Raw genomic sequence first — 21,186 nt, forward strand, 5'->3', positions numbered from 1 at the left:
ACGAAACATTGCAAACAATAAGTATTTGCAACTCATTGAGAATGAGAAATTTCATGATACCTATGTAACATCTTGTCTCATATTTACAGAAGTATACCCTTCGGATTGCTGTGAGTGGCAAAATGTTGAGAGTTTCGCTGGTTCTTTTAAGTGTTACCACCTCGAAATTGGTAGATTGCTCTTTGAGGGGCATACAGCTAAGCAACTCACAGAGGACCTTGTTTTTTTCTATGACTGCAAGTACATATTGCCCAAGGGGAGTCGAGAATATAGAACCTTGAGTCTATGCACATCAAATCTCAATAGCATAGAATGGCCATTGTGTAGTAGTGACATTTTGCACATGTGTAGCACAAAAATTTCAGCAGACATATTGAATTCTATGAAGCCAAGCACCGGCTCAAAGAATGTACATCTAAGCTGGTTCATACCGATTGCAATTTTTGCACACATGTTCAAGGAATGTAAGGGTTTGAGACGTACCAAAAGCATGTACGTCATAAAAAATACATTAGAGGATTATGTAACAAGGGTTCTAGGCAAAACTTGGATATCAAAAACAACTCACAGTCCTAACACATTGGAGTTTCGAGTCACAACAAGGGACATGGCTTTCAGGTAAAAACTTTCTCTCTTAGTTGACTATTATCTTACTTTGGGATGAATCGGCTAACTTTCCTTTCCAATTACAGGTACTTTGTCGCACGACAAACTTTATGCCTAGTGTTCAAGTATCATAGATAGAGGATACTCAAGGGTAAATGGTTGTGCCTTGATCAAGACATGCATGAAAGTGTAGATGTAGATGTTACTATCATTTGTGAGGGCCGTGAGCCCCAAGTGTTGCAAATGGAGGATGATTGGCCTTTGAATATAATGCGCCAGGAAATTACAATGTTAATGCAGAATCCACCTGTTAGCTTCTATTTTAAACTAGATGGTAGGAAAATTCGAAACTGAGCTGAGGATACTCTTACAGCGGAAAAGTGTGTGGCTCCACATATTTTAGAAATTGTAGAGTCTCCCTAAAAATCCCAATACCACAAGTTGTAATATCCAACACCTGTAAATTTTTGGATTTTTTTTGCCAATAGAATATTGTCGCTTACAAACTTGCAATATTTAAAAGTTATGGTATTTATGCAAAATCATACACTTGTTATACACTTTCCACATCAACACATTTACATATGCATGTAAACTTTACAAAGATGTAAGTAAAGCCATAACTAAATATCGTATGCGAACAACCCTTAAAGGTTTAAAACTTAAGGTTTTTAAGGTAGAACTAGTTTTGTTCTTGTTTCATTGTTTCATTTCACACTTTCTCTCTTCATCTCTTTATATCCACCATATCCCTTCTACCTACTACGATGGATGCTTGCGCACACTTTGATGAGTGGATCCATGAGACTATCTTTGCCAACTAGGGTGACGAGATATTTCAAGTTTCTCTAAGAACTTCAACCTTGAAAGCGTGCTCTCATCGTTGGATCCCCCCCTTCAGGTTTTGGAAGACTTTGTGAGCACCATTGCTACATGCACATACTCCATCGAGGGATCCGACATGACTTGGGTGCCTCTGAAAAAGCTCGTGGTATTTCACGTAGGGAAGAATCACCAAAAAGTGGTGAATAGGTGTCTGGCCCATGTGGATCCTTCGCATAGAGTATGCACTGTTCCCATGGGAAGTGCACTAGGTACATCACCTTTGGATCTCATGGAGTGTGATTGCGCATTGGCAATTTACCTCCTTGCATTGGATATACCCTTAGAGGAGGAGAGCGATGAAGATACAACTCCACAGGTTGTTTCTATCATCACATACACGGGAGAAGAACCGATTGAAGAGCTCATAAATGTTGAAGAGGAACATCGAGTGGTGCCAAAGCAAGGGTTGGCTCTCATGGTGCCATCTTCTTCAAAACAGCCACAAGTCGACAAACCCAACCTTGCCTCCTTGACACCCATTGAAGTAGGTGTACAATATTTGCTTCTATCAGATGTACTGCAATACTTGGAAATGAAGGAAGAAGAGTTGTTTTCTATCCTAGTCAAGGATTCAATGGAAGACCTGATCGATTATGATTATATGGATGTGCATCCAACAATGGCAGAGATTGGAAGATATAATGGCACAAGCTTAGATACTGCAAGTGCGATCATAATAGCATAGGAGCAGATTACCTCAATTGAAGAAGATTACCTTGTGCCCGATGCTGAATTTGAAGCACTACAGCATGATTTGTTCATGCCAAGGCCCTAGCTTCCTACCAAGGAGTTTGTAGATCCCTCTGCCCAAAGAGGTGCCTCCCTGACACACAAGGAAATGAAGATACAAGATGATTTGGAGAAGGTGAGATTTCTAACTACCATATATTTTTATGCAATGAAACTTGGTGGTAGGGTGCGTCAGGTCCCTTGGAGTCCACTGGTGAAATCTTGGCCAAAAATGATGCCCGCAGCTACCTTGACCGATTCACCATGGCAAAAAATGATGTCTGCAGCTGCCCTGTGGCCCAGACACCAGACTTCGGATAGGACAGCTATAGGCATAAGTGGTGCCAGATGCCAAACTTCAGACAAGGTAGCTTATCATCAAGTTTCACCGTGGGACTCCAGGGGACCTGACGCACCCTAGCATCAAGTTTCATCGCTTTCTGATAACTCTAGGTTAGTCGCTAAATATGTTTTTTGATTTGACTTTGTCATTCAGGACATACTGTATATAGATGAGTTTGCATCAAGGCAAGGAGGAGCTCGACATGCGGATCGACGCAAGGATTTAGCTCTTAAGGAGTATATCGGTGACCTTGTTGCAGATTTGGTGGTCTTCCATATGAAGTGCTCACCAGGAGGGCAAGAAATAATCATGAAAATTTGATCTTTGACCAAGTTTGGACCTTTTCAAGTGATATCTGTGACATCTAGCTTGGAGAAGGTGGTGCTAATCAAGCGGTCAAAGCTTCTTTACTTATTTGACCAAACGCGTGGTGGAGCAATGTGTGTGTTTGCGACATTAGGCGACCTCGCTAAAGTGTCAAATCCGCTTCTCCTGGAGAAAGAGCTGAAGGGGAAGCACATCATTTTTGAAGCAAAGAAGGAACTTATATTTTCATCGAAAGCTGGCCCCTCCTCTCCACCGATAAAAAAGCCAATGAACAATTGAGAGTTCTTGTTGGCTATCGGCTTTTTGTATCTACCATCACTAACAGTCATCACATGTATTTGTCTTAATGAATATAAGATACTTTACTTTTTCCTTACAAATAAATATTTATTAAATAAATGTGTGGTTCATATAAGTGTGACGATAATGTGTGGTACATGAATGACACATTCGCATACGTTAACATAATTTAAAGCGTAATACTGCACTTGCGATTGTGTAAGTGTGACGATAATGTGTGGTACGTGAATGACGCATCCACATATATTAATGTAATTCAACATGTAGTACTGCACTTGCGATTATACATAAGCAATAACGTAACTTGTATCCATACGTATTACTACTTTTAATGCATTCGTACATTAAATAAAAATTAAGAGTCATGCGTTTCAAGAAACAAAACAAAACAACTTTACTCAATTATTTGAATTCAATACACATCGCAAGAGATATTATATATATATAAATAAATATTTCAATGTGGCAGAGTATACAAATTTTTTTGGGCTTTCAAGATGTTATGGCGCTGTAACACTCATTACAAACCTTGCATCATTAATCTAGTAAACTATGGCGGAGTCCCCTTGCCGTGTCGAAGCCGAATGATAAAGTTCATGTCTTTATCTATGATTGTGACACGCTTTGCATGGATGGCCGCAAGCTGTGTATCATCAAACAAGTCGATGAGAAACCCCTCTGCAGTTGTTTGCAGACGGAGAAGAGACAGAGGTTGGGGATGTGAAAATCGAGGAAGCAAAGAAATCAAGATGTGAAAATGAGAAGAAGAATGAACTTTTAACCCATTTAAACCCCAAAACTGGGTTAATGCAGCTTCATACACACTGCCCATCGTGTGATCGTAAATCCATAACCTTTTATCGGAATGCGACGAAACTTCACATGTGCAGTCATTAGGTGAGGAATGTGGCTCCAAATGCCAGAATTTGGACCAGGGGTCTGCAAGCACTTTTTTTTAGAAAAATAATAATTTTGAACTCTTGGCCACTTAACAAGTGCGCTTGCGAAGTTTCGTCGCATTCCGATACAGTTTAGTATTTTATAAATTATCCCACACCAAATGGATGGATTGATAATTGAGAAATCAACATCGTGACTACCGGCCCTTAGAAACTTTGCACCACATAGACTATACAGAGGCATTAGGAGTAAAGTCTACAACAAGAAATGGCAAATTTTTGCATGTTATTCCTATTGAAATTGACAGTTCTAACAAAAACTGTAAGTAAGAATTGAAAATACAGCGAAGATGCATAGTCAAAGTTGAGAGCAAAGGACAAGTGTAAAATTTTAATTCATATTTTAAGGGTGCATACAATAGTTTTGCACTGGGACATAGTCATATGTCCAATGCACGAGAATAACACTATGCCAAAAAAGATAACATTGCAAACTGTGTTCATGTCAAGATTGTGAGAGAGAAGGAAGGAGTCTCACTTGTAGCTTTCTTGCTTGCACAATGGGGGAATACACACAGAGGTGGAGGCTGAAAATAGTTTTCCTCTTCTTAGTTGTGTAAGCCAAAAAGAACTCTAGTACAAGGAAATAGAAGATCCCTATATATGGATCTCAAACCAAACTCAACTAACTAAGGTGGCATACTAACTGAGCCAGGAACTAGAGTAGATAAGGATAGCTATCATGTAGCTATTATTCATGGGCAATGTACCAACCGCATCTGCAACTGAAAAGTCGGTGACATAAATGCACAACGGTCACCCTGGCATATCACGAGTGGAGCTCGATATCTCAACACTCCCCCTCGAGCTCAATCCCAATTCCTGCACACCAAGTAGGTCTCTAAACTTGCGCATCTTCTCTGCGCCCAATGCCTTCGTAAATATGTCAGCTACCTGATCCTCTGTGTTGACATAAACTAGATCAATAAGACCTAGTAAAACCCTCTCCCGCACATAGTGATAATGCACCTCAATGTGCTTTGTTCTAGCATGATAGATTGGGTTATTTGCCAAGTGTATACTACTCATGTTGTCACAATAAATGACAACTGGCCCATCTGTAGGCTGATGCATATCATAAAGTAGCTTATGCAACCAAGCTACCTCACATGCAGCCATTGCTGCACCCCTGTACTCAGCCTCTGTGCTGGACAAGGCAACTGTAGGCTATTTCTTGCTGCTCCAAGTGACTGCAGCACTCCCAAAAGAGAACACATATCCACTGGTAGATCGTCTATCAGAAATGCTACCAGCCCAATCAGCATTAGTGTATCCATGCAACTGTATCTGAACCCCAGTCTCATAAAATAGTCTATACTGCAATGTGGACTTCACATACCTGAGTATTCGTCTAGCCGCATCCAAATGCGGTTTCCTTGGAGCCTGCAAAAACTGACTTACCAATCCAATAGCATAGCTCAAATCTGGCCTGGTAATAGTCATATAAATCAAGCTTCCTACTATGCGTCTATATATAGTAGGGTCTTCCAGAAGCTCACCTGCATCTGCGCTCAGCTTCACATTCTGCTCCAAAGGAACTGAAATAGGCTTACAGCCTGTCATCCCATATTTGGACAGCATGTCCAATCCATACTGCCTCTGCAGGAGCTGTATCCCACTTGGTGATCTAATCACCTCAATGCCCAAGAAATAACGCAGCTCTTGCAAATCCTTCATCTCAAACTTCTGCTTCAATAGCATTTTCACATGAAGGATATCTTCATCACTGTCACCTGTCATAATCAAATCATCAACATAAATGACAAGTAGCATAATACCTTTCTCTGTTTTTCTCACATAAAGTGAGAAATCTGTCTTGGAAATCTGAATGCCAATAGTGACAAGATACTGTCCTATCTTGTCAGACCATGCTCTAGGTGCTTGCTTCAAGCCATACAAGGCTTTCTTCAACCTATAAACAAACTCAGGATGAACAGCATGCACATAACCTGGTGGCTACTCCATATAGACCTCTTCTTGCAAATCACCATGCAAGAAGGCATTCTTTACATCCATCTGATGTAAAGACCATCCCTTTGATGCAGCCATAGCAATGACTGCTCTTATGATTGCCATCCTTGCAACTGGACTGAATGTTTCTTCATAGTCAATGCCATATGTTTGTGCATACCCCTTGACTACTAATCTTGCCTTGTATTTGTTCATAGAACCATCTGCATTGTGCTTCACCTTATAAACCCACTTACAGCCAATTGCATTCTTACCTTTAGGCAAAGGTACCAATTCCCATGTAGCATTTGCTTCCAAGGCATCCATTTCTTCATCCATGGCTTTCTCCCATTTTTCTTTTCCCATGGCTTACTCAAAAGAAGTGGGTTCTGGTTCTTGTATCACTTTGACCATATATGCATAGTGAATGGCTGTAAATCCATCATATTTCAGCCTATCCACAGGATACCTAGCTCTCGTAGACCTGCGCAAAATAGGTTCACTCCCAGGTGCTCTCAAAACATCCCTGGTCTTCCTTACTCCAGGTGTAACAATAGAAGGAATACCCAAGTCATCATCAAAGCTCTGTTCTGAGCCACCGGATTCACCATCCACATAAGAGTGACCTGCATTCACATCAAACATGGGCTGATCAACCTTCTCTTTTCCTTTTCGTGATACCTGCATACCTCTATCTGCATTGCTTTGAGAAGATTCTCCTAATCTCAATCTTCCTGTCCATGGCGAAGAATGTGAACCACTGCTAGAGGACGCTCCAGGTCCACTAATATTTTGTGACTGCTGCTGTGAATTCTGTGCAGCATTACCATTTTGTGCATCTACATCATCAATCACATTTACTGGTTTATACCAGCTACTCATCTCATAAAAAACAACATCTCTGCTCACTGTAAACTTACGAGTAGAAGGGTTATAGCATCTATACCCTTTTTGCTGCAGAGAGTAACCAATAAAGATGCACTTCTCAACTTTTGGATCCAACTTGGATCTCAACTCATCTGGCACATGTACATAGGCAATGCAACCAAAAATTTTCAAATGAGAAATATCTGGTTTCCTACCAGTATACCTCTCCTCTGGAGTCATCCCATGTATTGCTGCAGTGGGAGTCCTGTTCATTATATAGACTATTGTAGCAACTCCTTCAGCCCAGTAAAAATATGGCAAGTCTTTTTCGTTGAGCATGGCACGAGATACCTCTCCAATATGCCTGTTTTTCCTTTCTGCGATTCCATTTTGTTGTGGGGTATGACTGCATGAATATTGCTGCTTTATGCCATGCTCCTGCAGGAACCTTGCAAACTCATTTGAGAGGTACTCTCCCCCTCCATCTGACCTTAGGCATTTTATTTGCAGGCCTGTTTCTTTTTCAACCATAGCTTTAAGAGTTTTGAAATGCCCAAAAACTTCACTTTTCTTTTTCATAAAATACACCCAAACTTTTCTGCTATAGTCATCAATAAAAGTGACAAAATAATGACAGCCTCCAAGAGATGCAGCTTTAGTAGTCCACACATCAGAGTGGATTAATTTCAATGGCTTCTCACTCTCTTGAACATGTCTAGAAAATGGTTTCCTTGCCTGTTTTCCAAATTGACAGGCTTCAATACCTTATGCATTTCTGCAACCTTGAATTTAGGCAATCCTGCAACAATATTTTGGGCCTACATTGATTTAAGTCGCTGTACATTAACATGACCAATGCGTTTATGCCAGATATCAATATCTGCAACTACACCAGTCCCATGTGCAAACATTGCTGCACTCAATTCAAGCATGTCTGCATCCAACGTAAACATTCTGGCCTTCTTCTTTCCTTTTGCTATCAAGCGACCTTTATTTTTCATATCCTCAACAAAGCATCCATGAGGATTAAATCTGACTTGCAAGCCCTGCTCAACCATTTGACCAACAGAAACCAGATTCTTGGTGATATTCGGGACATGAAATACATCAGACAGGTATTTTTTTTTCCCATCCTGCATAGACAGATGAATTTTTCCAATCTGCACAATAGGATGTGCAGTATCATCACCAGTCTCCACAAATCCTGGTTTTTCCATTTTCCTTGCATCCTCCATCCATTCTGCATGACATGTCATGTGGTTTGATGCACCTGAGCAACATACCATACATCATTGCTTTCTTCTGCACTTGTCACAGAATTGTTCATGTGCTGCACCATAAACAAATGCTCATTTCTGTCATCACCCTGTCTACTAGAAGATGAATAATTCCCTTGTTGCAATTTTCCATTCATGATGTCATTCTGCTTTTTATAGCAGTTTTTAGCCATATGACCCATTTTACCACAGTAGTAGCATTCAACATTGCTGTTTGCATTTTGGCCTCTTTGCCATCCACCACGACCTCTTTGGCTCCCCCTGCCTCTAGAGTTACCACGACCTCCTCCATAGGATTGGTTTTCTTGAGTTTGCTGCATATTCTGATTTCTACCACGGCCTCCAAATCGGCCTCCGCTACCTCTGCCTCTACCTCTTCCAGCATTTGAGTAGAAGACGGTTTCTTTTGAAGTTCCTCCTGAAGAAGATGCACCACCATTTCTCTGCTCCTCAAAAATTAGAAGAGCAATCAACTCCTCAAAATCAGGAAATCTTTCACGGACGGAAATGGATGTTCGAAACTGTGCATAATCCTTTCCTAGACCATTCAAGGTCACAGAAACTAAATCATCATCTTCCACTGGCGACCCAATGGAAGCAAGTGCATCTGCAATCTTCTTCACCTTCATGTGGTAGTCATTGATGCTCATATTTTCTCTTTGCACATTATGCAACTCTTGCTTGAGCTGCATTTTCTTGGCTTGCGTATTTGTGATATACATTTTTGACAAAGTATCCCATGCCTCCTTTGGCGTACTTGCATCTTGAATATCCACAATCATAGAGTCTGAAATGCTGATAGACAGTCAGTACATAACTTTCCTGGCTCTCTCATGCCATGCTTTAAATGCTTGCATTTGCTGTTGATTGGGAACATCAGGAAGAACTGGTTCTTCTTCATTTCTTGCAACAAATTCCCAATATCCTTTTCCCATAAGGAAATTCGTCATTCTAAACTTCCATGCTTGGAAGTTGTTCTTGTCAAGCTTTTCAGTGACAATATGTGAAAGAGAATCAGACGCCATTACAGAACACTGCAAAAAATTATGTCACTGCAAAGAACACAGCTTCAGCCTCACAAGGGCAAATCTGCAAAACTGGCGAAAGTGGTATTTGACCACACAGTCACTTTCTAGTGACGATTTTGCATATACAGGAACCAAGGATGATTCTGTAACTCCCAATGTCTCTGCACACGAGCATACGATGCGATATCTGTGGTAAATTTTCACCGACCTGTAGAATAGTGGTCGCACAGCATAAAACATGGCTTTTTCCTGAGTGTGTGCAGAAAACTTCCGCCTCGAAAACAGGCCCTGAAATGGCCTCAAATCAAAAAAACAGGGTCGCCCAGAGCTAAAGCCCTTTCTCGCAGCATATATTGCCCTCTTGCTTCACCGCGAAGGGCGTCTCAACCTGAGACAATGCACTCTTGCAATTTCCGGCTGTGCTGCCTGCAGAGATCTGCTCCCAAAACAGAAAATGAAAGTAACACTGCTCCTCTTACCAGAACACCGCGAGCTTGGCTTGCTTTCTTGAGCTCCTTACCACGAACAAGGCTCTGATACCATGTCAAGATTGTGAGAGAGAAGGAAGGAGTCTCACTTGTAGCTTTCTTGCTTGCACAATGGGGGAATACGCACAGAGGTGGAGGCTGAAAACAGTTTTCCTCTTCTTAGTTTTGTAAGCCAAAAATAACTCTAGTACAAGGAAATAGAAGATCCCTATATATGGGTCTCAAACCAAACTCAACTAACTAAGGTGGCATACTAACTGAGCCACGAACTAGAGTAGATAAGGATAGCTATCATGTAGCTATTATTCATGGGCGGTGTATCAACCGCATCTGCAACTGACAAGTCGGTGACATAAATGCACAACGGTCACCCTGGCATATCACGAGTGGAGCTCGATATCTCAACAGTTCATTCCATTGGAATGAATGCATCCTTCAGTGCTTGAAGATTTCTTATAAGTTGGAAGTCCTTGGGAGTTACAGTGATGCGCTTTGCATGTATTGCACAACATTGAGCATTAGTCAGAAGTCAAATAAAAAGGCCTTTGCAGCACACTGTAGAGCATGAAGACATTCTTTTGTGAAGTGATCAAGTCTATCCTGACCTTGTGCCAAAAACCACCTCCTGCTTTCTGTGCAGTAGAGGTCTTGCATAATCTCGCAAACAAGTCTCGAGAAGCTTGCCTTCGGAATGATGAGATCAAAAGATCGTTGATACCTTCTAATTTCTCTCAAGGCCATTGTACTTGGCTTCCACTTGCGTTTCTTGTGGGGATGCTGAGGAGGACCCTTTTGAGGGCGACTTGAGGAAGGTGGATTAGGTTAAGAAGGGGGTGCATTTGAGCTAGTAGATGCTCCAAGGGGTTGAACACGATATGGGGCTCTGAGCGGAAGCTTATTTGCAACTGCCTTAGACCTAGCCATCTTTCCTGCACAAGAGATGTGAGAACTCAATGAATAAGATAGAAAATGAAACCCTCTTTTATATAACCCTAAACTGTGAGACTCATTCATATAGATGCATAATCTCTCTTTCTCTCTTAATTTTTGAATTGCATTCACACTAACTCACATTGTTCATCTTACTATCTTAGCTCTTTTCGAACCCATTTGCTGCCTTGTCGAAGCCTTGTTTCTAGCCACTTGGCACGGTTTTCTTTGACACTTGAGGCTTCATAATGCACTCTTTTAGTGACACGACGTGATTCCATCACGTCTGCAGCCTAATTCATTAGCACTTTCATTTGCTCTCTTTTGCGAGAGTTTAGCTTCATGCACCACGCGCTATCCAATGTGAATTTTCCATCCCTTGTATGGATCAAATTCTGATGCTTCCCTTTTCTACAAAGTATGGCCCATGTGCCTCAAGGATATGCTACAAAGACACATATCACACATGAGTAAAACTATGCTCAATAGTTTATACAATTCATATAATTTTAAAATATTAACTTAGTATGCACCATGTAATGTGTGATAGAGCTTTTGCCCCATGCTTCCACCATGTTTTCGTAGAAGCTATGCACAGCATTGATAAATTATTACTTATCTTCATTGTTAAACACCATCTTGTGAAGTAAGGGAGCCAATTTGTTAAGACTTATCCAAACCTTAGCTTTGACCAATCTTGTTTTTCCTCCATTACTTCGATTAGAAATTGCAAAATGTAACTTTTTCCACCCATCGTAGTCCTGCAGCCTACGAACCATGGCATTCCCTTCCTCATTGATGGGTACTGAGAGAAACTTCCTAGCCTCTGCTCCTCCAAAGCAAGGATTTTCTGGCAAGTTACCAGATTTTCCTGATCTCTTCTCATCTTTTTCAATCGTCACTTGATGCTTGTGTAGCCCAATTTCTGATAACACTCGCTCCACATTCCTACATGTTGTAATGGCTTCTTTTTCTGGTTGCATCCTATAAGCAAAGAAAATGTATTTATATACAAGTTTCTCCATGATTTTGACAAAAGCATGCAATGAACAAATGTGAATACGATCCAAGGGAATGTTGAAGATGGGCTTCCAAGTGGGATCTTCTCTATTGCGCGTCGGTGTAGCACTTGTCACCTTTTGCTAGTTCTTCTTTCCGTCCTTTCCTTCCACCCTCTCTGTCAAGCAATATAGGCATGGATTCTTTGTATTTGCACCATTGGAGATTCCACACATGCATTTTAAAGTTTTCAAGTCTCCTGCAAGATGCCATTCAACCAAGTATTGACCATACCCTTCAACCGAGAGCATCTCACCATGTTCCTGACGATCGATGATGCTTGGAATACTTATGTGAATAAAGAATAGTTGCAACACCTCAAATGTTTCCTTAGGAACTTCAAATGCAGCAAGCCACCACACACGGCGCTCAGATTGAACACGTAAGTTCCTTAGGTTGTTCTTGTCGAATTGTAAGGCTCATTCATCAGAGTTACACTAACTCTTTCAAGCTTTACTCCTTTGACGACCTCACTTTCATCTAATTTTATAACAAACTGCAATTTACCATTACATTCCTCAACAGACATATAGTAGTACATTACCATTGCAAATCTAAATAGTAAATTGTTGAGTTCGGTGAACTTCACCTCGTATGCATTTTTTGTCCCAACCTTTAGTATTTCCACACATTGAACATGCATGGGATCTCCTATCAACTCCAAAACCTTTATATTAAGTTGCCATCGGGCCTCTATTAACTTTGAAGGTTGAGGAAGAGGCACGATTCTATTTCTCTTCAGCACACGACCAAACCCAACCTTCACACCTTTGAATATATTTGAGTAAGTCGTTGTGCTAATGCTGGCCCTGTCACAAATAGATTGTGCATCCACAGCTGAGAACTCATTTGACACATCTTTTAATGTGCACTCAATCACGTTTTCCTTCACAGCCTTAAACTTACGATTGCTCAAAGCGTTTTCCAATGTGCTTGCCTTCAGCAATCTACTAATACATGATCCAACCTCATCGTCACGTAGGTTCTCTTTCTAAGCTACCTTACATGCTTTGATACGTTGCTTCCACTAGCCACTATTCACAATTAACTCATTGATTGGCTTCTTCTTTCATTTGCGCTCATGTGGTGTTAGCTTGCTATTGATCTTTCTCAAGTCGTCCAATTGTGCCTTTGCCTCCTCATATGAGATACCAATGTCATGGATAGTGTCATGCATTGAAATAATTTGATTGTTTTGTTGAATTACAGTGTCATTCAGTTGTACCACTTGTCCTATGAGCTGTTGTATATGAAGTTGATGTGCAGCGATCACATCATGGCAATTTTTTATGGTTGCTTGGCAAGTTGTAAATACTTTAAAGGCCTTATCATTGAGCCGCCTAGTATAACCAAGTAACCCATTTTCACCCTCGCACATATACTTCAAAAAAAAAATTATTCCTGAGAAAGTTGGAGGTCTATTGTTTAAGGGGTCAATTGGGTAGATTCCCCCATCAAATGACAAATCCACATGTTTCAATCCTATTTGCTTGTAACTCTGCAAAACCTGAGGGTTGACACTGGTACGCTGGGTTCTTTTGAATAATGGGGCATATTCAATCTCTACCTCAATATGCAGCTCCTTCTTTCTTGTATTCATTTTACTATTAATAGAAATGGGGAGCCTACTTGGTTGTCACAAGAGGTAGAGTGGAGATGCACAGAGAGGCACACAAAGGTGCTAAGGGAAAGGAGGGTGTAAGTAATTCACTCTATTAATGAAGGTTGCATAAATACAGAGAAGAGGTCACCATAGAGCTATGAGAGAGTATAGATATGGGGGGAAATAGCTCAGAGGGTAGGGATGTCCAAGACTTTTCGTATTTTAGATATTTCTATTTTGCCTCCAAAAACATCTCCAAAAAACATGAAATTTGACTAATTGGGTTGTTTTTTGACCAAAAGCTAGGATATAAAAAATCCCCAAAATATCTTAAAAGGAACTTCCGAATTTTCATTTTCCTTGTTCTCGATTAAAAAATCTATTACCTCGTATCTACTAATCATTTTGCATTGAAAACGAAGCACTACACTCCTGTAACTAACTCCTTTTTTAATATAAAATTTGGTTGAAAAAGACTTCTTGAATGATGAGAGAGAAGGAATCTAAGTATATCTTTGTAGATAATATAAAAAAGGCAAAACGAGATTGCAAAAGTGGAGAGAGAGGAGGATTATTTTACTATTCTTCTCTCATCTTTTCATTGTTTTAAGGAGGAGAGAGAGGGGGGCTAAAAGGCCCATTTGTGAGTTCATTGTTTTCCTAATGGTTGAGGCCTCCTCTAGTATGCAAAGCACTGGAAGACTTTTTAGATGTATTGTTCTGCCAATTCATCTCTTCCATAAGTAGATAACTCTCTACATCAGAGTACAACAACATAGCATTCGAGTTGCTCATGGTTGCCCTGAAAGTATCCCAACTTTTAGGTAGAGTACATAACAGAAAAGTATCCTTGAACTCATAATTGATATTGAACTTCAAGGCAACCAGCCGACTGAAAATGGAATTAAACTCACTGAGGTGTACATACATGGTTGTCCCCTCCTTCATGCATAAATCCATCAATTTCTTTAGCCAATAGACTTTACTTGCAACATTCTTCTGAGCATACAATTCCTCCAGCTACTTCCAAATGGCATAGGAAAAATCGAGTCCTTTTATGTTGAAAAACAAAGCATTAGAAACTAAAAGCTCAATGGTCAAATGAGCTAGCTCATTCAGCTCATCCCAATCCTCTTGCTCTATGTCTGTTGGTTGTGCTCCTTATAATTTGATAGGCTTCACCTATTTCTTTTGCACAGGACATTGTAGCATTGCTTTTGCCAAATTGCAAAGTTATGTGCCCCTTCAAGCTTCTTGATGTGCATAAGATGACTACTATCACTACTAGCAGCGATTATTGCAGCTCAAATGACAATAAGACAAGCCAAATCTGTCAAAAAATAAGTGACCAAGAAGAGATGCAAATCGACCAGCAAGATCTCTTGTTCACTTTAAAAAGCACCAAAATGCTTGCATAGACTGATCTATTTCAGCCTAAAAATGAGGCATAAAGCATGTGCACCTAATGTCCAAGCATATGTCAAAAATATCATTATCGAATCAATACATAAGGACCTCAATGGGAACCATCCATTTGTCCAAAATACACTCTCTGTTATGGTGCTTGCAAACTATAAATTTCCAGCCAAACAAAACGTCCCAAGTTCAAAACCAAGCTCAAAGCATCCCCAAAATTATTGCCAAGTATATGGCATCCAAGATAAGCATCTAGACATCACTTTGAGTACTTGAGATAGTGCCTACAACCAATAGGCATGTCATTCATTGACAAAATTGCATTCATCCCCTGCTATTACAACAATGAATTCATTGTTAAAATGAGGAATGACAATGCCAAAGTCAACTCCAAATCAATACCAAATGGTAGGCATAACATCCCATGACAACTAGGTATCCATTTGGGCATGTATAAGCATCAAACAACCAATGAGTAAAATACTCCCAATGCCAATGCCAAGCTCGAATCAAATGCCAAGCTCAAGAGTGAGCTCTCAAGTATCTAATGATGGTCTTGGAGTTTCCAATGATGAAGGAAATCATCAAGATAGTGGGTTGATCTGCCTGCAGCCAATATTTGTATACATTGTCCTAAAAAAATAGCCTTTGTGTTTTCAATTTTAGACATACATATACTCCAAATCAATAAACAAGGTCATTTACAAAGTTGTAGAGCTCAAAACGAGCTTTGTTTTCATTAAAAAAAGTTTTTGAATCTACTTTTTCTAGCTCAAGTTATGAGAAAAATAGTGACATGTAGTCAATCTATCTAGAATTGAGACAGACTCATGGTTGCTGACGTTATGGTGCCTTGCTAGTTGGGAGGGTTGGAACGCTACAATGACTCAATGCTAATGTGGGGGGATCCCAAATTACCCTCCCAAGCTCCCTCTTGAAGCTTAGAGGAAATGGTAATGCTCATGCTTCACAAGAAGCAAAGAGACATGGTATCCTGTTTCCAGCTCAAAGTACTCTTCCAAAAAAGCTCAAGACACACTCAATAATGCCCCAGCTCTGCCCTAATGAGATTCAGAGGTGCCTTGATAAATGTCAAAGAAAATGAGATCAAGAGAAACCTCAATGAAGAGTTGTCATGGTTGCCATAGCTATGAGCTTTCAAGCTGACTGATACTCCCTTGCCACGCAAGCTCTTGCTCCCAACTCCTGAGCTCTGATACCAGTTTGAAGTGTGTGGATCGAAGAGAGAACGGAGCTTCAATGTTGGATGCTATGCATGAGAGAGAGAGAGAGAGAGAGAGAGAGAGAGAGAGAGAGAGAGAGAGAGAGAGAGAGAGAGAGAGAGAGAGAGAGAGAGAGAGAGAGAGAGAGAGAGAGAGAGAGAGAGAGAGAGAGAGAGAGAGAGAGAGTGAGAGTGACGGGAGGGCAAGCCCAGTGGTCAAGTACATTGCCCTTTATTCCCAACAGATTGAGGAAACTCTTAACTAGACTTATGATTTATGTTGCTCTTTATTATTGTATGGAGTTTAATTTGTACATTTGTTTTCAATTGTCTATTCATTGCATCAAGTAGCCTTAGATCTTTGAATTCTTATGAATTGTATTGAAATCTTGCTTTAAGGATTGCAACATGGAGTGCACACAATTTAATAAATATTTATGGGAGTCTTTTTCATGTGATCTCTATTCCATTATCCCTAATTATCTCAATCAAAGGACTTGACAATAGACTTGGTTACTTACAACTAAGGAATTCAGATTAAGCAACTACTATAGAATCTGAAATCTTGCTAGTTAAGGCCCTACCACATATTGCCAATAATATTGGCAAGGCATATTCAATGTTGCATAAGCTAAACCCTCATTTGGGCCTCATCAATGTGCTATTTGAATAAGACTAAACTTGCCATGTGAGCCTTATCATGGATCATTTCAATACCGAGATCCCCATCCCTTTTATCCATTGTAAGTGTGTCCCAACTAATTTGAGGGATCGTCTTCACATTCCCTTGTGACCAAAGGAAGCTACTAGATAGCTTCTCCACCTTATGCCATGAGGCCTTATTGAAAGGAAGCATAGATCTAACAAAGGAGGCTGAGGTTGTGAGGATGGATTCAACCACAATCCTTACCTCCAAAGGAGAGGAACATGTTGTCACTTGGACACCTCGAAATGCACCTTTGCAAAGAAACCAATCAAACTAATGAATATATTTTAATTAGAAAATTGAACACTTTTCACACCCTCTTTTTCCAATTCAATTTCTTATAAAGCAATAATAGTAGGTTTGCTACTCTGAATTAAGCCCTGAAAAACTTGATTGAGTCATGTCCTTTTCAAGATATTTAACATTCCAAGTCACCATAATGACTTTGGAAGAGCTTTTGCTTCTTTGAATAGTGTTTGATGGTATCATAAAAAATTTCACCCATTCCATCAATTGGAGGACAAGAATTGTGGTTCACCAGAGCAACTCTAGGCAATATCTTAAGGGATGTTTTTCCTCCATCTTTGAGCAGCTTCCCTTTACTTGTAAGGAACCATGTTTTCTTTCTACACATCAACCTTGAGGCTTTCATTGGATTTGTCCTAGTTGGATGGAGCCTCCTTGGTTCTCTATGAAGTACTTGTTTGTTGGTAGCCTTCACAAGAGCTAGAGGCTTTAGTTACTATCATGTGCTATAGTTTCACATTCTCCCCCCAATTTTCATTTGTCTCTACTTTTTATTGTTCATTGTCATGAGCTTCTTTAGGGGGTCTGAGTTTCCTCTAGTTCATTTATAGAGTTCCTCTTCAATCATGCATTGGCAAAGTTCTCATTCTCCTTGCAATGATAATAGACATTAGGGAAATCAGTAGAAAATTAAACCTCAATAACAATTTTAGTTGGTAAGGTCCAAATAGTTAGGGGGTTCATTTTCGTTATCCTATAGGATGTAGGCGTGTGGTGTTCAAGTTTGAGTTTGCCCATAAGAGAAGTAATAGCAGGTATGTGAATCACCTTTCTTAAGGATCGAGCAAGTTTCTCAACTTCATTATCAACCCATACTTATACATCCACAAACAAAATCCATACTAGACACTCATGGTGCAAAATACCTTCTACAAAGAAGCTGGAGCTCCAAGGGAACACGTAACAAGGTTTCCTTTGTGGCTAACCACCAAAGCACGGATGACTCATGTCCCATTCGCTTGAAGGGGACAATGACTAGATAGAAACCACACTTAGCAAATTCATATTGCATCAAGTTAGCTTTCTTCTTATATGTGATGAGTGAACCATTTGACAAACTTGTCCTCAATGTTTGAGCAACCAAGGAAATAGAAAAACATGTCAGTATTAACTAGCTTAGTATACATTTGCTTAACATGATTAAGGGCAACTGACATAGATGCTCTGTGTACCTGTTTCCCTACCTCGGCAATGGTTACTTTGCACACCTCATTGTATTGTTGCTAGTACACAACAAGTTGCTTCTCCACATCAATCATATCCACCTTACATGCTTTAGCCATCACTTTGATTGCATTAGAGCCACTTAGCCCTTAGCTGGCTCACTCTTGCATGCATGTAGGTGAGCCATGCGGTGCAGTCAACGCTAGAGTCGTATGAAGTTAAGGTGCATTCAATCCTCCTAGTCATAAGAAGCTAGATGGTCTAGCACTGCAAGTAAAATTTGTATATTGTCTATTGGCTCTTGTTTGGCTTGTATTCTTAACTATGCGTAAAAGGTGTTTCTCTTTACTACATGCTTTAAGAATCCTATTATCATTATCATCTTTATTAGTCTTCCTAAAACATTTTCTAAATCACAAAGAGATCCTATTATCATTATCATCTTTATTATTGGTATTTCTAAACCCTTTTATAAATGATAGAGATTTAAGGAATACTTCGAGATAATTACCTTGTTTGCAATTGGATGGGCCCGCCGAGAACTGCGGAGCACATGGGCGTGGGAACTAACACATGAGTTGTGATGTACATTAAATGGGGAGAAATGCTATAACGGGAAAGAGCCTCCTACTACGCGCACAAATACAGTACAGTAGCACTACTAATGTATTGGAAACAACACGAGATGCATTGAATTATGGAGAATCCAACTGCGTCGCTCCTGCGAGCACAACCCCAGAAAAGGAAAGAAGATATGCGAGAGAGATGGAGCTCCACCATGGCCTATCCTCTGTACGAGTCTACTTTCTCTCGTCACCGTCATGTCCTTCATTCCTCGTTCTGTGATTTCTTCCTCGTTCAAGCTCACTGTCGCCTTCTTCCTTTCTCGCCTCTCTCCAGTCAGGTCTGTCGAGATAGGGGAAGTCGAGGCAGCTGGCTTCTCTAACTGTCTTTCACCCGGGCTTGCTCGGGTGGGGCGCGCGATGGGAGCAGTCCGCTGCTTCTTGGCCTGCTCTCGCCACCACCACCACCAGCATCCTCAGCCTATCAAAAACGAGGCCGATATTCATAATCAGCCTGAAGCCGCCATTGCTAACGATATTGCTCGCGTCGATGACAGTATCGTCGCGGCAGGCCACAGGGTCCCGCTAGCAGCATCAGAAGTCATCAGACGATCGCAAAGACACGAGGCAGGAGCAGATCAAGCGACATCGGCATCTGCAGGAAATGGTGGTGGTGATGATGATGATGATGGCGATGATGATGCTCAGGTCGATAATGCAATGTCGATCATGGTCGCTGCAGAGCTTCGCGCAGTCCTGCGGCATCTCCAAGTGAGATGGCAGCTTTTCAACGAGTCCCTCGCCAGGTTCCACGACCCCGAGGCGATGCTTGCAAACTGCACAGGTCCATAAAAACCCTAGTAAGATCGATCCTTATTGCATACATGGGTCACATAACTGAAGCATTTGATAGAGAGCCATCCATCATCTTAATCAGAGAAGCATGAAAGTATAAGCATTCTATAGAATGAATGGTTAACCTCGATTTCCATTATAGTATTGGAATCAGATCCATCAAAATCTGATTATTTTCTACCTTTTGGGGGGCAGATAATGTGACATGGCAGACTGCAGGAGGTGAGGTTTTCCATGGAAAGAGCAAGCATCTGCTGTCTGTGCTGCAGTGCCTGAGTGAGCGCAACTTGTCTCTCTACGTGAAGATCGAGAGGCTGACGAGGGTTACACCCGCAGGCACTCTGGATTTCTCTTTGGACTGCAGGAGTGGGAGGTGCATGATATTAGGAAATGGCTGCCATGTGTGGAGGGTTATGAGTACTGCCTTAGAAACAATGTTAAGCCTTAGACATCATCATCATCCTAACGCTCACAATGGCAACGATAACGATATTGGTCATAATCCTCCTCCTCATCATCATCTTAATGCCGGTGCCTCATCTTCAGATAATACAGGAAGACAGTTCTGGATTCTTGCAGATGACAATTACATCCTTAGGGACATTCATGTAAAATCTCTCTCTCTCTCTCTCTCTCTCTCTCCGGTCGCGCCCCCCCCCCCCCCCCCCCCCCAAAAAAAAAAAAACAACTTAAACTTCTCTCATATAGTGATACTTTATTATGACATCATGCAGGGTGATGTTGTAGAGGATGGCAAGAGAGCAGTCCTATGGGAGCAACACTCTTCCACGTGGTATATTCGAGGATATCTAAGCTATCCACCGAAAGGCAGTTGAACTTCACTATGTGGTTTGCAATGGGGTCTCTACAATGTTTTTGATTCTAGGCTTGAAGTATACCCTAATGCCTTTAAGTGGGATCTCTAAAAAAAAATTAATTCTACTAGAACTATAATCTAAGGCCTTTAAGTTGCCGAGCAAATGGCTTTGTTATATTTAAATGGTGGGTTCCTAGAAGCCCATTTTTGAGCGATGCCTTAAAGGGCTTTGGCGTCCACTTAAATGCTTCGAGTTTTCTTTATCTTGGAGTTGTCATGCGTCTTCATTTTGCGATAACCACATCAATTGCTTGCTATCATTAATTTTCAAAAGTTTTAAGAGAAAACCTATTTAAAATTGAGTCTTATTAAGAAGCATCATTTCATCTAAAAGCATCCGCTCTTTTCACAAGTTCTTTCCTTGTATCGTTCATGTCTAAAGTGTCATGGGTTGTTTCCATGTATCATTCATGTTTGACATGCCCTTAGTTTTGTTTGTGCAATGTGAAAAACGGGGTATGCATGTTAATCTCTTGAAATTGAGGTTGGGTATGGCCATTACTATGGTAAAGCATATTGGATATATGACTCTAGTCATACATGTATTAAAAGCAAAATATTGAATTCAAAATAGAGAGCTCTCTTTCTAATCTTCACTAATGCAAATTTCCATAAACTGGCAAAGAATAAGGAATAAGGCCAGTACTTGGCATGAGAGATGTATGCACACTTGCAATTGGAATACAATAGTGCCAATTTGGTGCAAGTAAGAATGTAGATATTAGT

The 21,186-nt window shown here is 40.6% G+C and overlaps 1 protein-coding gene across 2 annotated transcripts; it reads left to right on the forward strand.

The window, feature by feature from the left end:
• Positions 1 to 18,839: 18,839 nt before the first annotated feature.
• LOC148028768 (uncharacterized) lies at positions 18,840 to 20,622 on the forward strand. Of its 2 annotated transcripts, XM_087688615.1 has the most exons (4): positions 18,853 to 18,957; positions 19,066 to 19,572; positions 19,779 to 20,191; positions 20,318 to 20,622. In XM_087688615.1, the coding sequence occupies exons 2-4, from the start codon at positions 19,149 to 19,151 to the stop codon at positions 20,417 to 20,419; spliced, it is 939 nt and encodes a 312-aa protein (XP_087544741.1). In that variant the 5' UTR covers positions 18,853 to 18,957; positions 19,066 to 19,148; the 3' UTR covers positions 20,420 to 20,622. The 2 variants fall into 2 exon arrangements, with proteins under 2 accessions (XP_087544740.1, XP_087544741.1); XM_087688614.1 differs by having other exon boundaries at positions 18,840 to 19,572.
• Positions 20,623 to 21,186: the final 564 nt, after the last annotated feature.

The sequence above is a fragment of the Lygodium microphyllum genome, chromosome 11 (assembly GCF_053477565.2).
Source record: "Lygodium microphyllum isolate KBCC chromosome 11, Lygodium_microphyllum_v1.1.10, whole genome shotgun sequence".
Classification (NCBI taxonomy): Eukaryota; Viridiplantae; Streptophyta; class Polypodiopsida; order Schizaeales; family Lygodiaceae; genus Lygodium; species Lygodium microphyllum.